We start from the raw sequence: 25851 nt of genomic DNA, 5'->3' as shown, positions 1-25851 counted from the left end.
GTGCCGATTTGGGATTGCTTGATTCTGGTTTTGATACTGGTCTCAATGTTTTTGGGAACACTTTTTGATACTCATGGCTCGGGCTTTCTTGTGAGGAGTCTTGAACAAAAGAATTGATGCTTGATAAGGTTTGAATATACTCATGGCCTGGACCCTTGTGATTATTTGCGGGGGGAGTATTGAGAAAGAAATAGTCTGAGCAGTGTTTACTCTCGGCACCTCTAAGCGACGCAAGCTGCGGTTTGGGGAGCGTTTGGTTGTATAAGGCTTCTATATCTCATGGCCGGGACCCGTTTAGGTTATTTGCAGGAGGAGTGATGAGGGAGTCGTTGAACAGCTCATGGCACGGACTAGGATGGTTATTTGCAAGGGGAGTGTTCATCGGCGGACTATATGTTTTTGTGTCTTGTAACATGCATATATAAGCATCCATGTTGCATTTGTGATGTGCTACTTGAGTGAGATTGCCTTGGTATGTAACTTTAGTGCATTGAGACACCTGTTACAGATCAACGTGGTCTGGGTGTGATGGCTAATTTTGCTATGTTGGAATATCAAGAACTCCGATATGGAAAACTAAATGACCCTTAGATATTTTTGAGCTAACTTGAGTTGTTTTGCAAGTATGTAATCGCAGACAATTAGTCTTCTTTCAAGAAGGGGGGATGTCACAAATTGTTGGCATGTCAAGCCATTGAAGACCTAGAGGGTCAGGCACCCTCGCCCTATCCTAGCCAACTTACAGATCTCGGTTGAGGGGCCTAAAGCCTAACAGAATCAGGACTTACCAACTTAAAGTCGAGTGGCCCAATTATTAAAGTAGGCTTATTAAAATCCTAACCCCCAACAACTTATGGGACCCCGACCGATGTGGCCTCAAAATAATCAATCACACACACAAAATATTTGCGTAGAATGCTGATGATGTGGCAGTTGTACGGACACCTGCGTTTTGCGTTGATTGTTGACGTGCCAGTTGTATGGATTTTCACGAATTGCGCTAGCAGCTTTGGGCGTCAGCACTAGACGCTTTTGGATATGATGCTTTTCATGTAAATTGCTTTAGTAGGCCAAGGGTCTTTAAATATGTGCTAAGGGCTTACTTTGGCATGCTTCCTCGCGGAGATGCAGAGCGGTGCTACTAGTGTTGCATTGAATTGAAGCAATATAAAGAATATTGAAAAGGACTCCATAGTTTGGGTTTAGTGCTCTATTGGGGTGGAACTCTGCCACTCTGTGTCTTGTGTGCAATGCACCTCTTTTAGTTGAGTTGTTTTGAAGCATCTAAAGTCTGTTCAGTCTGTTCTTTTTCTATTGGCATGTGGTGTGTCACCAGCGTGTGACTACTATCTATCCTTTTTGTTGATTTCTTTCTTATTATTTATTTACTTTCACTTTTTGGAAACACCCCTCGGGAAATCTAACTGCCCTGCATTGCATAGCTAGTGTGGAACTGTCCAGAGGGAGTCTAGGCCTGAGGGCAAGAGAGCACTAAGGTTGGACAAGGACTATGGTTAGCCAAAGTGGGGTCATTGACTAGCCAAAGTGGAATCCTTTGCTACAGGGGCTACATTTCAATTTTGGGTGTGGCTGCAGTGTGCAAAGGGGGTCAGATGACCTAGAAAGATACAATGGCAGCATCTCCTAAAATTTAGGGAACTGCTATTTTGGAACCTGGAAATGTGTTTGCGTCATTACCTCCGGAATGACAAGGGGAACATTTTATTACTCTGCCGTGAAGTCAACTGGGCAACCGGTTGGGAGATTTTTAGGCGGCAACCCCGAAACGGGAAATAGGCTGTAAATGTGCCAAGTGGCACATTTCTGTGCACTTTCCTCATGCATGAAGAAGTGGCGCTGAATTTGAAGGAGGGAGGGGCTCATTTGCAGATTTTGTCAGAGGTTAAGAGCTATGGAGTGCTTCCTTTCCCTCTTATAAACAATGCGGTGCCAGGAGTGATGCCCTGCACGCTACGCACTGCCCTCTCTCTCCCCTATGGCAGTATGTTATGCCCCTCTAGTGGGCTTTTCAATTGACCAATGTACAGTTGTGTGGGTTCATGCGCGATTGCCGAGGCAAGAGCCTCTTGCAGAGGTACTGGATTAGCTAGCGGCTAATCCCCCGCAGGTACAGGTGAATTCGGAGAGGTTTCACGCCAGAAATCTCGTCCGATTCAAAGGGCAAGTAGCCCTATAGGTGCGGGAGCTCAAGGACTTGCTATGGATGCGATCGGCACGCGAAACGGAGCCCGAAACAGTAAATTACAGCCTGCTGTGTATTTTTGTAGGTTTAGGGTTTTGGCCCTAAACGGACCCTAATACCCCCAGGAGGTTCGGGGACGCGAGGGGACCGCTGTACAGGTGATTTGGCGCATTTTCGGGTCTGAAAACAGAGAATTCAGCGTGCTGCAGATTCTCGCCAGGTTTTGTAAAGTGCCCGTATGCGTCGGGAAAGTCAGTCAATGCGTGGGAATACTGACTGTGAAGGGTCCTAGTACAGTTATGTTGCCGAATTCGGGCCGGAACAGTTGAAATTCAGCCAAGCTTGTGCGGGGCAGCTTGTAGGGAACCACAACGTTTATTCCCTCTTTTAAACAATAAAGAAATACCGAAAGGGGCGCCTAAGTTAGGGGCCAATCTGGTGCGGTCTTCTCATACAGGTGCAATCTAGCAACCTGTATCCCTTTCCCCTTTGTTGTGTCTTGAAAGTACAGGTAAAGTGAGCGACAAATGAAATGGGTGAAAGCAAATAAGGTTTAAGTCTAAAGTCTACCGCCCTTTTTGAAGCTAACGGGCCGGTAACATGGTTCCATCGCCGGGATTAAATCACTTTTTCCCATAGAAGTGAGCCTTGGCCAGGTTGGGCTTGAAGACACAGGGGATCATAGACCAGACACAGGGAATTGCAATTATGGCTGACAGACCAGATGATGTGACTGAAGAGGTTTCCTCTTCACAGGGTCAACAGACACATGAAGTGGGTGAGTCTTCAAGACCACCACAGACGGATGATGATATATTCAGGACCCAGTTGGCTACTGCTGTGGCTATGTTCACATAAGGAATACAAAACCTGAGGTTTTTAGCCTTTCTGCAACCTTCTCTTCCGTCTCAGCAAGTTGGGTCACTGGATCATAATCAAAAGCCTGTTAAGGCTCGAGCACAGGTGATTCATACTGGAGAGTCAAGGGAAACACTTGTACACTTGACGGAGAACATGCAGTCTCCACAACCTGTGCCTAAGGTGCAAGAACAGGTGGCTGAGATGCCAGTCTTTCAAGCTGTACCAGTTCAGCCAGCCACTTTTCAGCCGCCTATAGCTGGTTCTAATGGGCAACGAAGCAACCTACAGGCTATGCAACAAGTCTTCCCACCACCTTCAGTACACCCTGGCTATTTTGGAGGTTGATCGGTATTCCAGAGCATGGCTGGTCATGCACCTGGAAATCAGTTTTACACGCTACGAACAGTGTTTGGGGGTGCTCAAACAATGATACCTAACCCCATGTATGGTGTCACAGGCATGCTACCAGGGTTTCAAAGCACTCAGGGCCAATTTGGGATGCCACCGGCAAATTTTGGTATGGCTGGAATTACAAATTAGCAGCCAAATATGGCATTTCCAGGTCAACTTAATTGCGGTCAGGGAACACAGATGAACCCTAACGGTGTTCCCATGTTTCATTCACTTCCATATGACAACTTAATGCCGCTGGAGAGGCCAACTCCGTACAAAGAAGGTGGCAAAGGTGTGACATTCATGACCTTTACAGGGTTTGATGACAGGAAGAAGGCTCTCTCATTCCTCCAGCAGTTTGACAAGGCCTATGCAGGGGGAAACTTTACAGAGGCTTCAAAGGTCCGTAAGGTAGCCACTTTCTTGACAGGGAATGCGGGACAATGGTGGACAACTTTATTGCTTCAAGGGCAAGCTCCGTCCACATGGATTTACTTCAAGCAGATTTTTGCAGCAGCATAGTTATCTGATGACTTTGAGGCAGATGTCATGACAGAATGGCACCAGCTTAATGCTGCCACTTGCAAGAATCTGGATGACTACAATCGGAAGTTTTGGAAAGTTCTACTTCCAGTAACTTCCTATAGGTTTGTGCCTTTGACAGAACAGATTGAAAAATACTGTTGTGGCCTACCCAAAGGATTGAGAAAGTACTGCACGAAGACCAAAGTCACTACTTTGACGCAGCTCAAGGTAGCAAACACTGGCAATGGTTTGCTCAAGGGAGAAGATTGTGAATTTAATACTGGCGTCAAGGAAGGATCAGCCAAGAAAAATCCAGCGAAGAAGTATGTTCCCAAGGAGGTTCCTAAAGTGACTCAGGAGCCGGCCAACGCAGGGAAAGACAAAGCTACGGCTGAATCAGAAAAGGGACCAGCGAAGAAATGGAAAAGACATTTTCCTCACAAGTGAGAAGAGCAAAAGAAGGTCCCGAGGTCAGAAAACAAATGCTTCATCTGTGAGCAGCCTGGCCACATTGCTTACAATTGTCCTACAAAGAAAAGGCCAGCTGATTCTGAAGACAAGGAGGACAAGAAAGGAAAGAAGCCCATGGCTGGTCTAGTGCCAGATATGGTGGGCGACAAGCCCAATTCAGATGCAAGTGAGCTTTGTAGAGCATGGGGAAAGGTCAGGGATCAAACAGTACTTATCTTCTTTGATCCAGGTGTCAAAGCCAACTTCATTTTCCCAGAATTGGCTTCAAAGTTGGGAATCAGACCTGAAGAGATGGGGTATACAGCAGAGGCAGGTTTGGCATGTCTTGGCCATACAGAGGCTGTGACACCCATCATTGGAATGTTGCGCCTACATATCCAGTCCTATGTAGATGCTGAAGAATTTTACATCATGCCACTGGACGGATGTGATGTGTTGTTAGGTATTCCTTGGTTGTTTCGTGTACAGGGAATCATGGATGCCTACAACAAAAAGATCACTGTACAGAGCAGGGGAAAGACTCACATTTTGGATGTAAAGCTTAAAGGGGAGTCTATTCCCACTGTATCAGCTTCTGCTATTACTTCTGTAATAAAAAAGCATCTTTCTGCGTACTTGGTTTTTGCACGTGAAGTGTCAGATTGTGATGAATCAAATTTATTTGTGCTAGATAAAGAAAAGTCAATGTTTTTACAACAGTATAGTGATTGTTTTTCCGATTCATTACCGTCTCAATTACCTCCAGAGAGACTCGACGACCATGCGATAGATTTGGTGCGAGGCAGTAGCCCACCAAATAAGCCTCCGTACAGGGTTAGTGCGGCTCAGCAGAAAGAGATAATGGGCCAAGTACAGGAGCTGTTAGAAAAGGGGCTGATTCAGCCCAGTTCATCCCCATTCTATTCTCCAATGTTGTTGGTGTAGAAAAAGGATGGCTCATGGCGTATGTGCATCGACTACCGTGCACTGAACAAGAATACCATCAAGAATAGGTTCCCTATACCTAGAATTGATGATATTCTGGAAAAATTAGAAGGAGCAGCTATGTTTAGCAGGATAGATCTAAAGAGTGGGTACCATCAGATCCGCATTAGATCAGAGGATGTGTACAAGACTGCTTTTAGAACAACGTTTGGCCTTTACGAATTTTTAGTGATGCCCTTTGGTCTCACAAATGCTCCTGCTACGTTCAATAGGATGATGGACATAATTTTCCGTTCACACCAGCAGTTTGTTGGTACATTCTTTGATGACATGATAGTCTTCTCAGAGAATAAAGAGGAGCATAGGCATCACTTGGCCATTGTGTTCAAAGAGCTACGCAGTCATAGGTTGCTCATCAATGCAAAGAAAAGTGAGTTTTTTTTGGAAGAGATTCACTTTCTTGGACACATTGTCTCAAAGGATGGTGTCAGAATGGATCCTGCAAAAGTTGAAGCGATCAAGTCATGGCCAGATTTGAAGACGGTGCACGATGTCCGAAGTTTCTTGGGACTACGCTCCTATTACAGAAGGTTTATTCGAAATTTCGCTGAGATTGCTTCACCTTTACATGCTCTTCAAAAGAAGGCAGTCACCTTTAGATGGACACAGAAAGAGATTTCAGCTTTTAATCTCTTAAAGGAAAAGATGACTTCAGATCTAGTCATTGTGTTGCCAGATCTTAGGAAGTCATTTGTGGTCCAGTGTGACGCCTGTGGTAGTAGCATTGGTGCAGTGCTAATGCAAGATGGCAGGGTAGTAGCCAATGAGAGTAGAATCTTGCAAGGGCCAGAAAAGACTATGCAAGTCTATGAAAAAGAACTGCAGGCCGTGATTCATGCGCTTTTAAGTTGGAAACACTACCTGCTAGGTGCAGACTTTGTTGTCCAAACAGACCATCAGACCTTGCGATACTTCTTGACACAGGCAAAGTTATCTGAGAAGCATATGCGAAAGGCAAGAAGGCAAGAAGAACGTTGTGGCTGATGCCTTGTCAAGGAAGCCACAAATTTCAGCTGTGTCAATTCCTTATCATCATGAACTTGATGATATGAGGGAACAATATGGAAATGATGAAGATTTTGCAAGGGTCTTCGAGCAGCTAATGGATGGACAACGTCATGAACACTATCTTCTCAAAGATGGGTTCATGATGATGCATGGCAGATTGTGTGTCACAAAGCCATTGCGACGCAAAGTTATGGAAGAGAGTCATGTCCCACCGTATGCATGGCATCGTGGTATCGATGCTACAGTTAAAGCGGTCGAGACATTCTTCTACTGGCCTACATTGAGAAGAGATGTGGATGCCTTTGTGCGAGAATGCCTAATTTGCCAGAAGGTCAAGTTTGACAGGCAAAAGGCACCAGGGTTATTGCAACCACTACCTATTCGAGATAAACCATGGGAAAGTATTGCTATGGATTTTATCTTTGATCTTTCGAGAACGTTCACAGGAAACGATGGTATTTGGACCATCATTTGCAGATTCAGCAAGCAGGCTCATTTTATTCTTGTCAGGAAGAAGATAAAGCCAGATCAAATGGCACGCTTGTTTATGAGCAATATTTTCAAGTATCATGGCATGCCACAGTTGATTGTTAGCGACTGTGATCCACGCATGACAAGTTTGTTCTGGAGAGGCTTGTTTGAGAATATGGGCACAACGCTCAAATTCTCTTCGTCATTTCATCCTCAAACAGATGGGCAGTCAGAAGAGGCAAATTCTACTGTCCTAGATCTGTTGAAGTCTTATGTGTCAGAGCATAAAGGAAAGTGGGAGCAATATTTGCCATTGGTGGAGTATGCATACAATAATACAGTGCATTCATCAACTGGCAAGGCACCTTTTGAGATAGTTGAAGGTGGCAAGAAAGTTCCTCCCATACTGCATACAAAGGACAAGATATTTGAAGCAGATAAGTATGTTCAGGACATGGATGAAATGTACAAGAAGGTCAAAGTGGCCTTAGAAAAGACTTAGGCAAAGCAAAAGAAAGCAACTGATCGTCACCGTCGTGAAGTGGTATTTTGACTTGGTGATTGGGTGCTCCTAAATTTTGAAAAGGCAAGGCTAAAGAAGATGAAGGGCAAGGAAAGGCTGTTTCCAAAGCTCAGCATGCGTTACTATGGGCCTTTTCAAGTATGCGACATAATCAGTGATGTTGCATATAGGCTGAAATTGCCTGACAGTTGGAAGATTCACAATGCGTTTCATGTGAGTCTTCTCAGACCCTATGTGAGTGATGTGCCAGAGGATATGCCAGCTGAAGATCAGCCGGAAGTCGAGGAACTTGACGAGATCTTGGTCCCGGAACAGATTTTGGCACATAAAGAAAGAAAAGTGAAAGGCAAGGTTTCTAGGCGTTACTTGGTAAAGTTCAGAAACTATCCACCAATGGATGCTAAGTGGATGGAAGAAGGTGAACTTGCAGAGTCACCAACTGTGTTATCACCTTACCTTGAAGCCTTCGATTTGCAACCTACCTTGATCCCTTGAGTTTCAAAGCTACATGGATTGTCAGTGTGACAATGGCTTCTGAAAGAAATGATGTACATGGTATTTAAAGTGAGCTCAAATGAAATACCTGTTACATGAATGTTAGAGCTGTACAGATTGTCAGTTTGGCAATTGCTCTTATGGAATGTCCAAAAGTATGGTTAGTGCTATAGAAGTGAGTATTTCTATAACCGGCCTATACAACGTAGAGGGCGGTACTATTTCAATTATCTGTTAGCTTTACACAGAGCACTGAGAAGGGAAGAGAACACAGTTGCGTCCAGCGACTAGAATGTCAGTGCGCACACGAGACCGACACCCTGTAGGCCCCAAAGACTGGCGCCCCTTTCGGTATTTCTTTAATTTAGAGAGAGAGAATTACAAAAAGAGAGTCCCTGGAAGTTAACACCTGCATTCAGCTAGTACTCTCCAGATTCGGCAAAATTTCGGTAGGATCACGGTACCGAAATTAATCCGAAACAGTTTCCAAGCTCAGGACTCTATCCCACTGGCGTTATCCCTCAATCGGGAGCACAAAACAGTAAATTTCAGGTCGATGTAATTTCTGGTTCAGTCCTGTTTTTGATCTGATTTGGGCACACGACGGTCCCTACACTGTTCCCTGCACCTTGGGCTTGGTGCCCCTTGATTCTGGAAACATTCCGGGCACAAAACAGTCTCAAAACAGAGTAAAAACAGCAAGTAGACAGTGCTGAATTTACTGCGCAATCGAGAGGTTATCACCCTCTCGTGGACCTGCTTTGGTGCAACAGCTAGCTACACCGGTTCCTGTGCAAAGAGGCTCTTGCCTCGGCATGAAAGCATATTTCCCCACAGCTGTAGATAGGTCAAATGAGAAGCCCACTAGTGGGGCATAACATACTGTACGTAGGGGAGAAAGAGAGCAGTATGTAGCGTGTGGGGCATCACTCCCGTCACCATACTGTGCATAGAGGGCAAGGTAAGCATTCCATAGCTTCTGTACCTGCTACAATCCACCTGAGGCTGAAAATGGCGCCCCCTTTGTTGATATGCAGCTCGTTTTTGCCTCCCAGAGTGGCAGAATCGCTCACAGGCTGACACGTCGCCCAGTCCGAGTTTGGGCTTTCCCTACTAAAAATATCTCAACTGGTGCATCAGTTGACTTGGCAGCAGAGCAATAAAATGTTCCCCTTGTCATTCCAGAGCTAATGACGCGAACATATATTCCGGTCAAAAATAGCAGTTCCCTAAATTTTAGGAGATGCTTCCATGGCGTCCCTATCGGTCTCCTGACCATCATTGAAGACTATCATTTGATCAACATCTGCAATGTGGGTTAATTTACTGGCCCCTTTCAACTTATAAAGTTGCAGTGACTTGACGAGTGGCCCAAATTCCAGTTTGGCGCACATGAGCTTCCATACTCATCAGAATTCAGGGCTAACTGGCCCGGGCAATCCCTGTCTGACCGGCCTAGATCCCCGATGTGAGAAACCCATTTGGCTGCAGCCGTTTCACACTGGCCATGCAATGTCCACTTGCACCTTTTCAAGGGTTCCGGGACAAACAAGTAAAAATAAAATAAATATATCTAATACTTATTTACGGAAGGCAACAGGAAAAATACACCTCCTGGTGACAATTTCTTGTCAGTTTGTCAAGGATACAGTAATTGCTTCTATTAAAGGGTACGTGTGTAACTGCATTTTTAAACTATCGGTTTGGGTATGCTTGAAAGTGTTACTGGGCCCAACGTGTACTATAAGACAGTGGCAAAATGTGTAGCTACCATTTTGTCATTGGAAAGTTAGTGACTCAAAGCAATGGCAGAGTGCGAAGCTACCACATTGTCATTGGGATAGGGTTCACATGCAGGCAATACATGTGTCGACGAGGTGTTGAATACACCAGGGTTGACAATGAGCATGTATGTGTCGTACATGTGTCTACAGGTGTTGAATACATCAGTGTTGACGGTGAACATGTACGACATAGATGCAAACGAGGACGTTTGAGATTTCAAGAGGGGGGTATGTCACCAGCGTGTGACTACTATCTATCCTTTTTGGTGATTTCTTTCTTATTATTTATTTACTTTCACTTTTTGGAAACACCCCTCGGGAAATCTAACTGCCTTGCATTGCATAGCTAGTGTGGAACTGTCCAGAGGGAGTCTAGGCCTGAGGGCAAGAGAGCACTAAGGTTGGACAAGGACTATGGTTAGCCAAAGTGGGGTCATTGACTAGCCAAAGTGGAATCCTTTGCTACAGGGGCTACATTTCAATTTTGGGTGTGGCTGCAGTGTACAAAGGGGGTCAGATGACCTAGAAAGATACAATGGCAGCATCTCCTAAAATTTAGGGAACTGCTATTTTGGAACCTGGAAATGTGTTTGCGTCATTACCTCCGGAATGACAAGGGGAACATTTTATTACTCTGCCGTGAAGTCAACTGGGCAACCGGTTGGGAGATTTTTAGGCGGCAACCCCGAAACGGGAAATAGACTGTAAATGTGCCAAGTGGCACATTTCTGTGCACTTTCCTCATGCATGAAGAAGTGGCGCTGAATTTGAAGGAGGGAGGGGCTCATTTGCAGATTTTGTCAGAGGTTAAGAGCTGTGGAGTGCTTCCTTTCCCTCTTATGTACAGTGCGGTGCCTGTGATGCCCTGCACGCTACGCACTGCCCTCTCTCTCCCCTATGGCAGTATGTTATGCCCCTCTAGTGGGCTTTTCAATTGACCAATGTACAGTTGTGTGGGTTCATGCGCGATTGCCGAGGCAAGAGCCTCTTGCAGAGGTACTGGATTAGCTAGCGGCTAATCCCCCGCAGGTACAGGTGAATTCGGAGAGGTTTCATGCCAGAAATCTCGTCCGATTCAAAGGGCAAGTAGCCCTATAGGTGCGGGAGCTCGAGGACTTGCTATGGATGCGATCGGCACGCGAAACGGAGCCCGAAACAGTAAATTACAGCCTGCTGTGTATTTTTGTAGGTTTAGGGTTTTGGCCCTAAACGGACCCTAATACCCCCAGGAGGTTCGGGGACGCGAGGGGACCGTTGTACAGGTGATCTGGCGCATTTTCGGGGCTGAAAACAGAGAATTCAGCGTGCTGCAGATTCTCGCCAGGTTTTGTAAAGTGCCCGTATGCGTCGGGAAAGTCAGTCAATGCGTGGGAATACTGACTGTGAAGGGTCCTAGTACAGTTATGTTGCCGAAATCGGGCCAGAACAGTTGAAATTCAGCCAAGCTTGTGCGGGGCAGCTTGTAGGGAACCACAACGTTTATTCCCTCTTTTAAACAATAAAGAAATACCGAAAGGGGCGCCTAAGTTAGGGGCCAATCTGGTGTCGGTCTTCTCATACAGGTGCAATCTAGCAGCCTGTATCCCTTTCCCCTTTGTTGTGTCTTGAAAGTACAGGTAAAGTGAGCGACAAATGAAATGGGTGAAAGAAAATAAGGTTTAAGTCTAAAGTCTACCGCCCTTTTTGAAGCTAACAGGCCGGTTTCATGGTGCCCTCCCGTTATAGCTTGCGGGAGTAGAGCGAGGGAGCAAGTGACTCGTGAGGGTGGAGCTAAAACATAGCAATGAGGCTTGAGCATGGAGCAGAGGTTGGGGATAAAGCATTTAGGAGGCCTTCTGTCTCACGGGGACGTGGCAGCTGTTAACTATGTCACGAGGACGTGGCAACTGCTAACCTTAGTTGTTGGTTTCTTTCCAATGATTTTTGTTTTATTTTTGAGACCTTTTTGAAGTAGCAAACGGTCGGACATTGTATGGCCAATGTGAACGGTAGTTTCACCCGCAGACGGGAAGTGGTCGGCACTGGAATTTGTATAGTAAGAGGATGTCTAGGCTCAGAGCAAGATCATATAGGTCCCCTCGTCGCACTTAGCAAGTTGGTGGATACTAGGAAGTGAACTCAATAAAGGCATAAAGTCAAGGTGGGACTACAAACAGAAAGTATCCGACAGTTGGGCCACATTGTACCTTTGGATGCGGTCAGATGACCAGTGGAAGCCCAACAGAATCATTTCCTAAAATTTAGGAAACTGCTATTATGGGCCGTGAAATGTGTTCGCGTCATTACCTCCGGTATGACTAGGGTAACATTTTACAACTCTGCCGCGAAGTCAACTGGGCAATCAGTCGGGAGATTTTTAAGCGGCAAACCCGAAACAAGAAAATGCTTGTAAATGTGCCAAGTGGCAAATTTTCATGCACTTGCCTCATGCAGAAAAATGGGCGCTGAATTTTAAGCTGGGAGGAGGCTTCATTTGGTTTTTGCCACAGGTTAAGAGCTATGGAATGCTTCCTTTCCCTCTATGTACAGTGTGGTGCCAGGAGTGATGCCCTGCACGCTACACACTGCTCTCTCTCTCTCCCTTACGTGCAGTTATGTGATGCCCTTGTGGGGGGCTTTTCATTTGACTGATGTACAGTTGTGTGGGTTCATGCGCGATTGCTGAGGCAAGAGCCTCTTGCACAGGTACTGGGTTAGCTAGTGGCTAATCCCCCGTAGGTACAGGTGAGTTCGGAGAGGTTTCACGTGAGAAATCTCGTCCGATTCAAAGGGCAAGTAGCCCTACAGGTGCGGGAGCTCGAGGTCTTGCTATAGATGCGACCGACACGCGAAACGGAGCCCAAAACAGGGAATTAGCGCTTGCTGTGTATTTTTGCAGGTTTAGGGTTTCGGCCCTAAATGGTCCCTAATACCCCCAGGAGGTTCGGGGACGCGAGGGGACCGCTGTAGAGGTGATTTGGCACATTTTCGGGGCAGAAAACAGAGAATTCAGCGTGCTGCAGATTCTCGCCAGGTTTTGCAAAGTGTTCATATGCGTCGGGAAAGTCATCTATTGTGTGGGGATACTGACTGTGAAGCGTCCTAGTACAGTTATGCTACCGAAATCTGGCCATAATAGGTGTTTCTCAGCCTGGATTATGCAGGGCAGCTCGTAGGAGATCACAGGTTTTATTCCCTCTGTCAAAGAATAAAGAAGTACCGAAGGGGCGCCAATTTTGGGGCCTACAGGTTCTCGGCGTCTGCTCGGGGCATTCTAGCTTCCGAGCCGTGTGTGTATTCAAGTGTTAATTCCCGTCGCATGTTCTTTTTGCAAAGTGCTCTGTGTGTGTATCTAAAGTAAAGAATTTCAGGTGAAAGCCAACGCCTATCGCCCTACCTGTCTCCCTACGGGCCGGTTTCACCTTCTTTTAAAGGCCTCCCAAACACCTCCTTAAAGGGCCCCTTGGCCTTGTGTAAAAGGGTCCTTAAACCCTCCTAAAATATGCCCGTGTATGACTGAAACAAAAAATGTGCTTGTTGGCCTGCTGGTTGCATGACCCGAACGACATTCCGAACGGCCATGCCTATCATCGGTCGGCAAAAACCTCCGCCCGTCCGTCCTGATCCGCCCCCGTCCTCCGTTCCCTAGCCCTAGGGCGTCCTTTACTCTCCCAATGTTACTAAAACATCCAGAAAGAATTGAATAGGACCTCTAGGATCTACCAAGGAAGGTGGAGAACTCTTTGAGCCTGCTGCAAAGAGAATACAAGAGGCCTATCCCCATCCAAATCTCTAAGTACAATCTTGGAATCCCACTCTGGAACTCGATTACCATCTAGGAATAGTACCCGTGAATAGAAGATAGTAGGGCTAATGGACTCAAGTCCATCCGCACCTCCGAATGAAGGAAACGAGATGTCTAGGGAGCGTTTGGTTGTATGCTTGAACCTCCAAACACGACGCAGGTTGCGGTCTGGAGGGCGTTTGGTTGTAAAAGGCCTCTATATCTCCCGACCCGGACCTTTTTAGGTTATTTGCGGAAGGAGTGATGAGGGAGTCGTTGAACAGTTCATGGCCTGGTTCAAGGTTGCATCCGTACGTACGTACTGATCCGTACAGTACGGTACAGCCGTACGGTTCGGTTCCGTACGTACGGATAGGTAGTGTACGTTTCCCCCCCCCCCCCCCCCCCCCTTTCACAATTTTTTTGTTTTTTTTTGTTTTTTTGTTTTTTTAGGGGCATCTTGTCATTGGGCAATGGACTAAAGTTTATTGTATCATATAGTGTATTCCCATTTTTCTGTCTTTTTGATGGTAGAGTTAAGTACGGATAACATTTGAAGCAAATAAATCTTTTTGCGGATAACATTTGAAGCAAAAAGACGGATAACATTTTTCTGTCTTTTTCTAAGAGTTAAGTACGGATAACATTTGAAGCAGTATCTAATGGACATTGAAGCAGTATCTAATGGATGTTTGAAGTAGTATCTATGTCGACTCTATGTAGTTCCTAGTATGTATGGGCTGAAAAATGCTAAAGTCACTATTCTTTTTGTTGTTACAAATGTTACGTACTGGTCACGTACCTTAAAGGCCGATCCGTACAGAAGTACGTACCTTACGTATTGATTATGTACCGTACACTCCGTACCTTTCCACCTTGGCCTGGTTATTTGCGGGGGAGGTGTTCATCGGAAGCTCTATGTCTTGTAACATGCATATGTGAGCATTTGTGTTGCATTGTGATGTTCCAACCACTGAATTATTCCTAATTGGATGAGATTGCCCGGGTATGTAATTTTAGTGCATCAAGACACCTGTTGGAGATCAGCCGCCAACGCAGTCTGGGTGTGATGGCTAATTTTTACTATGCCAGAATATCAAGAGCTCCGATTCATGAGACTCCTTATTGGATGAGATTTTTTTGGAAAGCCAACGGCCCAAGATATCAAGAGTTCCAATCTAGATTGAGAAAACTGATTGTCCCTCAGATTGTCTCTTGGAATGTCCCCTCGGAAATTTTTGAGCTAACTTGAGTTGTTTTGCAGATATGTTGTAATCGCAGATGATTACTTTCTTTCAAGAAGGGGGGATGTCACAAACTGCTGACTTGTCAAGCCATTAAAGAATGGAGCCAACCTGTAGATCCCGATCGAGAGGCCTAAACCCTAGAAGCAACAGAAGAAGCAGAAGCTTTGGTCAGAAAATAATCGCAGATGATTACTTTCTTTCAAGAAGGGGGGATGTCACAAACTGCTGACATGCAAGCCATTAAAGAATGGAGCCAACCTGTAGATCCCGATCGAGAGGCCTAAACCCTAGAAGCAGAAGAAGCAGAAGCTTTGGTCAAGTCGATGATGGACATGATGCTACAACAAGAGGCTCAACGTGCCGCCATGGATAGAGATCGTGAAGACTATGGAGCTTGAGCGTGAGCAAGTATGCGAAGCTCAACGTTTAGCGGCCGAAGAAAGAATGGCAGCTATGGAGCTCGAGCGTGAGCAAGCACGCAAGGCTCAACGCATAGCGGCCGAAGAGAAGCGAGCGGCTATGGAGTTAGAGCGAGAGGCATAGAGAGACCAATGCATGCAGGAGTTGGTCCTACAGGACTCTCCTCGACACTCAAGGAGGTTGGCGAGTCATCACGTAGCACAAGTAGAGGCGAAGATTCTAATAATCCAGTCACTGAGAAGTTGACGTTTAGTAAGTATGACGGTAAGATGGATGCTTCTATGATTCATTCGTGGTTGCATCAATTTAATGCTTACTTTGCGACTAACAAGAAAACAAGTAACAATAAAGTTTTGACGGTTGCCATGTATCTAACATTGGATGCCATTAATTGGTATCAAGCTTGGCAGGAGTCACAGTTGGCTGAGCATCTTGAGCGTACCGAGGCAGGTATAACTGTATTTTACAGATCGGCGTTCAATTGCGTAAGTCGGATGAGGATCGCATGGAGGCTTTCCTCTTTGGGTTATACGAGTACGTCAAGTTCGATGTGCAAGTTTTCAGCCCTAAGGACTATAAGGACGCCGTCAGAATCGCCTTAGCCCAAGAGATGAAGCACAACAAAGGCACGCCAAAGGAGAGTAAGTTGAGTACTTCTCAAGACCAACCGAATGGTAAGCATGGTAAGACCATTGGTAAGCATGACGGTAATTTTTCTTCTCTCTTCTTCTACACCTAGAGCACAAAATTCTCACAATGAATCTAAAGGAAAGGTTAAAACTTAGGACACCCCTAAGTTGACACCTGATGAAAAATCTGCTCAAGGGATCGTAGGAGGTAGGTTAACTCTTGAAGAACGAGCCGAATATGCACGAGACAAACGATGTTTTAAGTGTCACACTAAAGGTCACATGAAATGAGATTGTCCTAAATCATGATCATGTAGATGAGTCTCTCATGCAATGTTATGGTCATGTGAACAATACACACATTGTTATCCTGTTTGATTCGGGTAGTATGCATGATATGATTAGTTACTCTCTTGTGAAGAGCGCACTTTAGAAGTTCTTCCCATAGATCCCATTGTGATCTCTGGATTTGCTCTTGGCATGCACTCTTCTTTCACGCATGAATGTCCTGATGTGACACTATTAGTTCAAAATGTTGGTTTTCGTCGTAGATTTGTGGTTTCTCCTCTCAAAGGATGTGATTTGATTCTTAGCATCAAGTGGTTTAAAGGTTATAATCTACACATTGATTGAAAAGAAAACACTCTCTCTCTCTCTCACATTTGAAGGAGCACCTCTCGTGGTTCTTCGTTGTGACAAGAACATTCCGTCTTTGCCATTAGTCCCTCACTCTCATGTTTCGAAAGAGGATAAAACACGTAGTATGATTGTTTCTTTCAGTACACAGTCCCACAATCTAGAAAAGAATGAGTCTTTGCATGAAAAGGAATCTCATGCTGTCATGTCTTCTCCGAAGCACGACACGCATTTTTTGCATGATAGAACTGTGATTGTTTGTAAGGATCATCAAGTCTTCAAGTTGCTCCAGTGTGTACCGAATACACCTTGGAGTGACCGTCTAGCTAGATGGTTCCACTCTTGTTAGCAATTTGGTGGTTTGGATGATGATCTTTCTAGTGAAGCTAACCACATTGCAGATTATGTATGCAGGACCGATCTTGACTGTCACGTGACACATCCAACCCTATGTGTCCGTGGACAAGCTACAGCATGACCAGGGTTCAATTCAGTCAAGTCAGTATAGAATAGGAAGTGATCTAGCACTTCTATGAGTCTGTTCGCAGACCGTGCAGGTAGCATTTTTACAGTGCATAGACCTATTTTCCCTATTTTTGACATTTTTCACTTGTTATTTTTAAGTGACTTTTGTTGGAAAGTAGGTAGGGCAATTTTGCTAAGTTTGTATATAAGCAAACCTAGCACTAGCACTTTCTGGCAGCAGGAGCTTCGGTTCAACAGGCACCTTCTCAGTAGGAAACCCCAGCAAGGCCTAGCGTTTTTGCTACACAGCAGCGAGGCTAGCGTTTTGCATCAAGAACCCAGATCAGCCAGCGTTTTTGCACTTGCAGATTCCCGGCGATAGTAGAACCACAGATCAGCCTAGCGTTTTGCATTTGCAAGACATCCGGCAACAGCAGAACCATCAAAAGCCCTATCGTTTTTGCAAGAAGACTTCAAATCAGCCCAGTGTTTTTGGTTTGCAGATCAGCCCCGACGTTTTGCAGATTCATCGCGACGGAGCATCAAGAACCACCAGCGTCTTCAATTTTCAGCCCTTAGACACCGCAGATCAAGTCCCGAACCTCGCAGATCTCACCTTCCCGCAGCTGTTCTTCGCCGCACGGTCAGTTTCCGCAAGGTTTACAGTTTCAGCCCGGAAAACGCAGATTTCAGCATCTGCGTTTTCAGCGCGTCGTCGTCGCATCGTCGCCATCAACATCGTCAGCGACATAGAGTCAGAATTCAGCAGATAGAAGATTGTAGATTTCAGCCCGTCTCGTCGTCGTCCTCATCGTCGTCGACATCGTCGGCAAGTCCAAGCATTGTAGAGATTTGTGCAATCATGAGTAGACCACTCTCGCCATAGAGAGTGGGGCCTTCGGAGGAGGGTTTTACAACGTCTCTGGTGTCGTATTCTCTTCTCTCTCTATCTCTCAGTCTCATACACTTTCACGCACAGTGTTCATTCACTTGTTTGTGATCATTGCACTCTCTCATTAAAAACGGAAGGCTCTCCCTTCCATAAGAACAAAAAAACCTTGAGCATAGTTCGGAGCACTCATCTTGAGCAAAGTTCAAACATATTCATTCGGCTGCACCTTACATTGACTCTTGAGTCGAGGTTTAAAGAACCGAGTCATGAAGCATTTTGTGTTTGCATGATTAGTTAGTATGCATTGTTCGAATTTCTCATTCGTGACGGTCTCTTGTATTTTCGCCACCGTCTTTATGTGTTCCCTTTTCATAGGCATGCCGTATTGCACGATGCACATGATTGACTTACGGATGAGCATGGATGTATGCAGATCACTCTAGAAAATATAACGATTTTCCATTTAAGGAATTCACAATGTCTCACGATTGTCCGTTTTGTCAATCGCTTTACTGTTTATTCTTTGGCATGACCTAGTCATAGAAAAAGCACGAGCACGATTGTCCATCAAGCATTGGCATTTCCGTTGTGATTTGCCATAGTTGATAGCGTTAGGACGACAAGTCAAGATTAGATCACACTTTTGACATGTGTTTGGTGAACGGTTTGAGACTCTGTCACTTTGTTCATTTGCATTGCATGCACAATCATTTAGAAAGAATACTCGTTTTCTAGTCACTCTACATGGAACGGATATGTTTATGGTTTTTTGTTTTAAGTAGTTTTAGGGATATTCCTCAGCGGAGATTCTTGAAGAAGATGGACCCGAGATCACAGACGAAGTCAGAGCATTGGAGCCGCAGCAGATCGTTCTGTGTCGCTTTCGGCGTGGTCCAAAGAAGCAAGCATTGCAAACTTTCATGAAGTTCAAGTATCGCGCGATCCATGCAACGGAGTGGGCCGGCGAGGAGCACTTCGCAGGACCAGAGGAGTTGTTGGCGGACTCTTAAGGACACCATACAACTCGGTACCAATACCTCACCCTGAAAAGGGGGGGATGTCACGTGCACATCTAACCCTATGTGCATGTAGACAAGCTGCTCCTACTTCTAGGGTTTAGGAAGCCTAGGAAGTGTTCTGGCAACCTTGTAAGCCTGTACGCGGGCCGTGCATGTCCAGGCACTACCCTCTGATTGCACAACCCTTAGCATGAGCATGTTCCATTGCACTGACCCAATTTGGATTGCATGTGAACCAACTTTATAAGTCATTTATTTTATTTGTCAGAATCGTGGGGGTTGAAGGGAGCTTGCTCGACCCAGCACTTTGTGGCTATAAAAGGAGACCCAGGGCACATGAGAAAGGGAGACGAACTAGGAGTTGACAGGAGCACGGAGTCGTGCCGCAAGAGTCAGCAGAACCTCAATGTTTTCTCAGCATGGAGATCAGTGTTTTCAGCCCATGAAGACCTGCGTTTTCAGCTCTAAGAACCAGCGTTTTCAGATCAGCCCTTCACCTCGCCGTATTGCACCCTTGCCACTAGCAAATCCTTGCCGGTTTTCCACCAACACCCAGATCAGCCTAGCGTTTTCAATTTCAGCATAAACCAGCCATGCATCGGCGGTTGCAGATTAGCCCCGTAGAACCGCCACAGAAGCAGATCCACTTACCTAGCATTTTCAAATTTCACCCTTGACGTCGACGTCATCAAGTACCACAACATCTAGAAGCATTGTACCAGACTTTGTGCAATCTAAAGCAAATACCTCTCTACCAATAGAGAGGGGGGCCCTTGGTGTCGTCTGTTCTCTCTCTTTCTCTCTCTCTCTCTCTCTCTCTCTCTCTCTCTAGCACTCTTGCACTCACTCACAGATTGCATTCCACTCTCTTGTTTTGGTCATTGCACATTCTCTCACTAAAAAGCACGGAAGGCTCTCCCTTCCGCTAAGTAAAAGGAACCTTGAGCACCACTGAGCACTCAGCTTGAGCCATACACCATCGTTCACTTCCGCTGCACATTACATCAAGTGTTCCGGAAGGATGAGATGGCTACACTATGATCTAGGTGCCTGAAGAGTTTTGGACAGGATGAGCTGGCTAGATTGAAACATTGAAATAGAGTGTACAATGTTAACTAGGTGTGTGTTTTTGTGGGCTGCATGCTATGTGAGTGTACTGTCTTGTGGAGATGGTCATGGACACCGTTTGCTTGAAATGTGAAAAGACGGATATGGATATGATAGCAACAAGATTTAGTAGATCAAGACATCCATGAAAAGATCAACGTGGTCTAGATGTGATTGCTAAATAGGTTACAATGATCATGATTTGTATCCGAGACCCTCGATAGAAATGTGATTTGATCAGTGACTGATGTCTTTGTAGAAGTGCTGGATTTGTGGAGTTTGGTGCATGGGTACATAGAGCTAGTGTCTATTGAATAAAGTTTCTGTCCTTTGGCTGTTTTGCAGGTCCAATTGAGGGCTATTACAATTGTTTCATGAGGCGTGCCCAACTGGAAGGACTGGCCGAGAGGACAAGGGGTTAGAGTTTAAAAACTCTAACGCAGCCGAGAGACCTAAGGGTTAGGGTTTAAAAACTAACCCCGTGCCAACTTGAAAAACTTACAGAGCACGACTGAGGGGCCTAAACCCTAAAACTTGAAGCTTTAACTCTGGAGCTGATTTCCACATTTTCTGCTGACATGCCACGTAGCATATCTGCACGGAATTTCCGCAATTTACACTGGCAAATTTCAATAGTTCTGGTGCTAGCTTTTGAGAGTAGATGCTTTTGGGGCTTTGCTTTTTGGCATCCCTTGTATTGTTTATAAGGACCCTTGGGGCCTCATGCTTAGAGAGCATCTGGACGTAGAGTCTCGGAGAGAGTTCGACCCTTGGCGAGTTGTACCTTTGTGAAGCAATAATAAACAAATACTGAAAGGGGCGCCTACTTTTGGGGCCAATGTATCTTGGCTTGGAACTCCGCCGTGCCGTGTCGGCTCTCCTCTTCTCCCTCTCTATTCAAGTTCAATTATTTGTAGATTTTGTTCGTGTGTTGTTATTGATTTCTCCCTTGGAGTGTTCAAGCATGTAACACGGACTTTCACAGTTTTGTCAAAAAAGGGTAGAAAAACAAGGTGTGCACATTGAAGAAGGCTTTGTATGGTTTGAAGCAAGCTCCAAGTGCTTGGTATGAGAAAATACATGCTTATTTGGCTGCAAATGGTTTTCAGAAATAGTCCAACTAAGAGAATTTTGTAGAAGGGTCAGATGCCTTAGGTTCTACTAACATATGTTGGCTTTGAAATCATAGTAGCATGCCCACATAGAGCTAGTGTGCATCATATTTAATCAAGATTGGCAAAGAGACATCCTTGGGTGTTGGTACTGCTCTAGTATCCAGCTCTATTGTTGGACAATCATGCCGAGTTGTCAATTGAGTGTTCAGTCGAGTGTTTAGGCTTTGTGATAAGGAAGGATATGTTGCGGCTAAAAGCTAGATGCATTGGCAAGGAGACATCCTTGGGTGATTCCTTGGGCATTGAACTGCTCTAATATCCAGCTCTATTGTTTGCTGGGACAATCATGCCAAGTTCTCAATTGAGTACTCAGTCTAGTGTTTGTGTTTTGTGGTAAGGAAGGATTTGTTGCAGCTAACAGTAGCCCGACAGTAGCCCGACTTCCAAACAGATGTACCCATGTAAGAGACACTGCTGTCTCATTGCATCGGTAGGCAACTATGTTTCTTTTTGGCCCCTTGGCTTCTTCCCGATCTTGTGTAATAGTAATTTTGGACTTGAATGTGAATTCAGAGTGCGATGTTGCTTTTGAACAGCTCAAGTCCGTACTCGTACGTGCTCCCATCTTGAAAGCACCTAAATGGGGCACAATCTTTCATGTACATATAGATGTCGGTGCTTACGCCAGGCTAACCAGGTGAGGGCAACATGGACTTTCCCATTGCCTATGATAGCCATCAGTTGAACCTAGCGGAGAAAAACTGTACAACCACTAAACAAGAGGGGCTTTCTATGATCTATTCGGTTTGAAATTTTGGCATTATTTGCTTGCAAATAAGTCTGTCTTTTTTCGTTGACCATCAAGCCCTCTTGTATTTGATCAATAAACCATGCAACATGGGTAAGATAGTGCAATTGTTCATCATCTTCCTTGAGTTTTCAAGAGCATTTGCCTTTTGGTCATGGTTGAGTCCTTCTCCTACGCCTTTTAAGTTGAGTTGCTTATGAGCCAGTGGTGTCGTTCCCCAGTTAGTGGGATGTTTGTGGTATGTACATGTGATCAGCCTTTTCTTTCACATTCTCTTGTGACTAGTCCAGTTTGTTGGTCACTGGATTGCTACTGTGTGGATTTTTCAGGAACAGGCTCCTGGCCATCATCAAATTGGTATGGATTTAGATTGTGATTTTTGAGGCCTCCTGGATCCTCTTCTCAAAAGCAAAGGGGAGGGTTGTGACTTATATCACTGCAGGCGCTTAGATGTGAGTGCCGGTCCTAGAGATGAGTATTTCCTGGACGCCCCGTTCTTCACAAGGTGAGAATGTATAAAAGACGCCCTAGAAAGGCGCAATTCTAAGGGGGGTGAAACAATGTTGTGGTGGAACTAGAAAACAATCCCAAAACTCTCCATGTTGTCGGCTATGTTGTCTGCGTGGAACAATAATCCAACCAAATAACCTGGATTTGTCCCTAGTGATAATGCACCTCGATGTGCCAAGTTAGAGCATGAAATATGGGGTTCCTAGCGCAATGCAGCTTAGTTTGTGGCACACAGGGGTGTAGTAACTGTCTGAGGAGTGCCCAATTAGCAAGGTGCTCTGTACTCCATCTCTGTAGAAGATGGTGCAACCAGACGTTTGAAGCCTTTCACCACTCGGCTGGAACTCTTTGGAGCAATGGATTAGTTACTGCACATTACTATCCTCTTTTATACCATGCTTAACCATCGGACATTGTGGCGTTCCCAACATTCTCCTTGTACATTGCCATGCTATGCAATTGTGCATGGTATCTGCTGATTACTCCATGCGTTACCACTTTACCACCTGTACAAACTTCTCATTTACTTCATGAGTTGACCTGTTTGCATGGTGGGGCTAAGATGATGAGCAGTTATTAAGACTTCTAAGAGATATTACTATTCAGTTGCTTGAAGACCTCAGATGGAAGAAGCAATGGGTCAAAATTTGTGATGGTTGAGCCTCTGGTCGTCTATATTAATTGATATTCTCAGAAGTTATGTACAAAATTTTGCTTTGCATCAAGGTTCATATCTTCACGAGTGGGGAATTGAAGGATCATCGAAACATGAGCAAAATTGAGCACAAGCACAACTTGCATGAATTTCGAAATGCTGGGGAATGTTTTCCCGGCTTCTCTCTGTTGGTCTTTTAGATTACGTAGTCTCCGATGGATATAGAGCAAGGAGTCTTATCTTGTTTGAAATTTCTGAAAACTACAAACTCACCTGTTCTCTTGCATGGTTTCAAAACAAAAGCATGCAATGGACTCAAAAAGTGCTAGTCACTGACTTGCTCTTTATTAGAGCATATAGACTCTGGAGAGCGTTTAATTGAATATGCGCAGATCCATAATTCATGCAAAGTTTTTGTCCTTAAAAATGTGCTCTTGTTGAGCTTAACCTTGTTTTTGTTGGTTTGTATTCTTAACAGACTTTGGATGATGTAAGGATATGCTTCTGTCGGGAATGTTTTGTGCATATTTTTGAAACTAGCTGTTAGCCTTCCATGTGATTGTCTTCTGTATTGCCTGTTTTGTAGGACCTCATCGTTGAACCTGGGCATTGGCCCTTCTAAGTTTTTGGAAAGGGATCTTAATCATGGTTTTCTCAAGTCAATTAACAGCTTGAGAGCAGAGTATGCTTTCCATTTCAAAACTGGCTGATAATGCAGGCAAGTGTGCCTGAAAAGGATGGTCCGCAACAAAGAGCTGTCCCCTCCCTCATGATGCAAATGCCAGATTGTCCAGTGTGCTGGGACCTGTTTGACGATGGAGCCCGCATGCCGCGAATTCTGCGATGTGGCCATACCGTGTGTGAATCATGTCTTGAATATCTTCCTGTTGACTCGCGGTTGGGCCAGAGATGCTTGCTCTGTCCAGAATGCCGGAGTCCGTGCTTATGGAGAGGTGTAAGGGAGCTACCTAAAAATTTCATTTTGCTTCGGGCTATGAACAAAAGCGCGGGGACGGCGGGAAGCCATTTGCAGGAAAGCTATCTGTCGAGCATATTCATTGATCTGCCATTTTTGTTGTCGCTGCTTCATTTCCTCTCGACCGAGACAAGGTGGCTGCAGAGGGTGGTGAAGAGGAAACTCTGGGACGTCACCCGCCTATTCTGCCTTGCAGCGTTGTTACTTATGCTTGTGCCTTTGTCACTTGCTCACATGTTTCTGGCATGGTGGGTTGCCTGTTTGGGGTTTCTTCTACTTATCTGGTTCACAGCAGGAGGGTTTGGTCTGGGGGCCTTCATTCTTTGTTTGTGGGTTTCCTACAACATTGTATATATTTTCTTGCGGCTCAATAGGTCCTTTCACAGAAAGCTGACAGATGTGGGATAATATTCTCATATCAGGATTTGCAGGGAAAATGCTATTGAGTAATTCATAAATATCGATGATTTTTTTTTAGGTCGACACTCTCTGAAGGTGTTTATTGATTATTATTATTCTCACCAGAAAAAAAGAAAATCTTATTCAGGCTTTATTCATTTACACTATCATTTCTGCATAGTGAAGGGGACATCCCCCACATGAAGTACAAAAGGCTCGAAGAAGATTATTTTACCGTTTCTTCATTAGAGTGCGAGGATCCATTGTTTCACGGACCAAAGCCCTTGCAATAGTCACAAGGTGGTACTTTATTTTGTTGTTTGCCCAAGGGGTTCGAACATTATGTAACAGGAAGTTACCCTTACTGAGAAATTTGTACTTGTTAGGGGTTTTATCATGTGTGATGTATCTATCTTCAAAAGCATCATTGTTTGGTGCCGCAAGCGTATTTTTATAATACTCCATTGAAGTCAGAGTGATCAAGCTTAATTTAAATCCTCTTTTTTTTTTTGTTTTGGGTTGCAATCTGATGCTTTGCATCAGCTTAATTTAGATCTTAACTAAGGGTAAGGCTTGTGCCGATTGGTATTGATTATGAGCATCAGGTTGTGACAGAAACTCAGCACGGAAGATCTTTAGATTGATGTGTGCTCTTGTGTGCGCATATTTGTTGGGGGGGGGGTGTGTGTGTGCATGTGAGAATATACTGGTACTAGTTCTACACCCACTATTGGGCACTGATGACGTTAGTGGGGATGTCATACTATTTAGTCGATATTACGAGCTGATGGTTATATTGTCTTATGGGTGACTACCATGAGTTTACACCTTGCACTTTCCTTTAAAGATGAAATTGTGCATATCCTAAATTCATCCATATTTATGTACATGGATATGTATATGGGTCGGGGAGTGACTATGTGTCAGGCCACTCAATAGGCAGGCTATTTAGACTTGCACTTTCCTTTAAAGATGAATTTGTGCGTATCCTAAATTTATGTACATGGGATATGTATATGGGTCGGGGAGTGACACTAGGTGTCAGGCACTCAATAGGCAGGCTATTTTGACTTTGTGATGTGGATCATGATGCTAGTGTTTGATATATCCATCTTAAGGTATCCTTAGTGAACAAGCAAGATATTGTGGCAGTTAAGATAACATAGATTGAAATTGTTGCTTTTGTACTCAATAACCATCTCTTTATCATGCTGGAGGTGCCATGTTCTAGCCTTGACTTATTCTAGTAGTTTTATTTTTTTGGCCTACAGGTGGAATTCTTGGGACAATTGTGCACCATTGGATAAATCTTGTCAATTAGTGTCACATGGCATCATGCTTATGATGACCAACCTTGTTTTTTCCTTTTTCTTGTAAGATGGGTATGAACTAAGCATTGCATTTGTATATGTAGGCCGTGTGAAATTTAGGTGACATTTGTTGGCACTTCCTTTTGAGAAAAAGGGAGTGTTAATGTTGAGGTTTTTTGAGC

The 25851-nt window shown here is 44.8% G+C and overlaps 1 protein-coding gene across 5 annotated transcripts in view; it reads left to right on the top strand.

The window, feature by feature from the left end:
* LOC147444681 (uncharacterized) overlaps positions 1 to 24797 on the top strand; it is a 72280-nt gene extending 47483 nt beyond the window's left edge. For all 5 annotated transcript variants that reach the window (XM_086527221.1, XM_086527220.1, XM_086527217.1 and 2 more), the window contains one exon: positions 23571 to 24797. In XM_086527221.1, coding sequence (XP_086383347.1) covers positions 23697 to 24368 — 672 coding nt within the window. In that variant the 5' untranslated portion in view covers positions 23571 to 23696 and the 3' untranslated portion in view covers positions 24369 to 24797. The remainder of the gene's footprint in view (positions 1 to 23570) is intronic.
* Positions 24798 to 25851: the final 1054 nt, after the last annotated feature.

This window comes from Adiantum capillus-veneris, chromosome 13 (assembly GCF_014529385.1).
Source record: "Adiantum capillus-veneris isolate H3 chromosome 13, ASM1452938v2, whole genome shotgun sequence".
Classification (NCBI taxonomy): Eukaryota; Viridiplantae; Streptophyta; class Polypodiopsida; order Polypodiales; family Pteridaceae; genus Adiantum; species Adiantum capillus-veneris.
The sequence above is the reverse complement of the archived record's forward strand: the minus strand, read 5'-3'. Positions and strand labels throughout refer to the sequence as shown.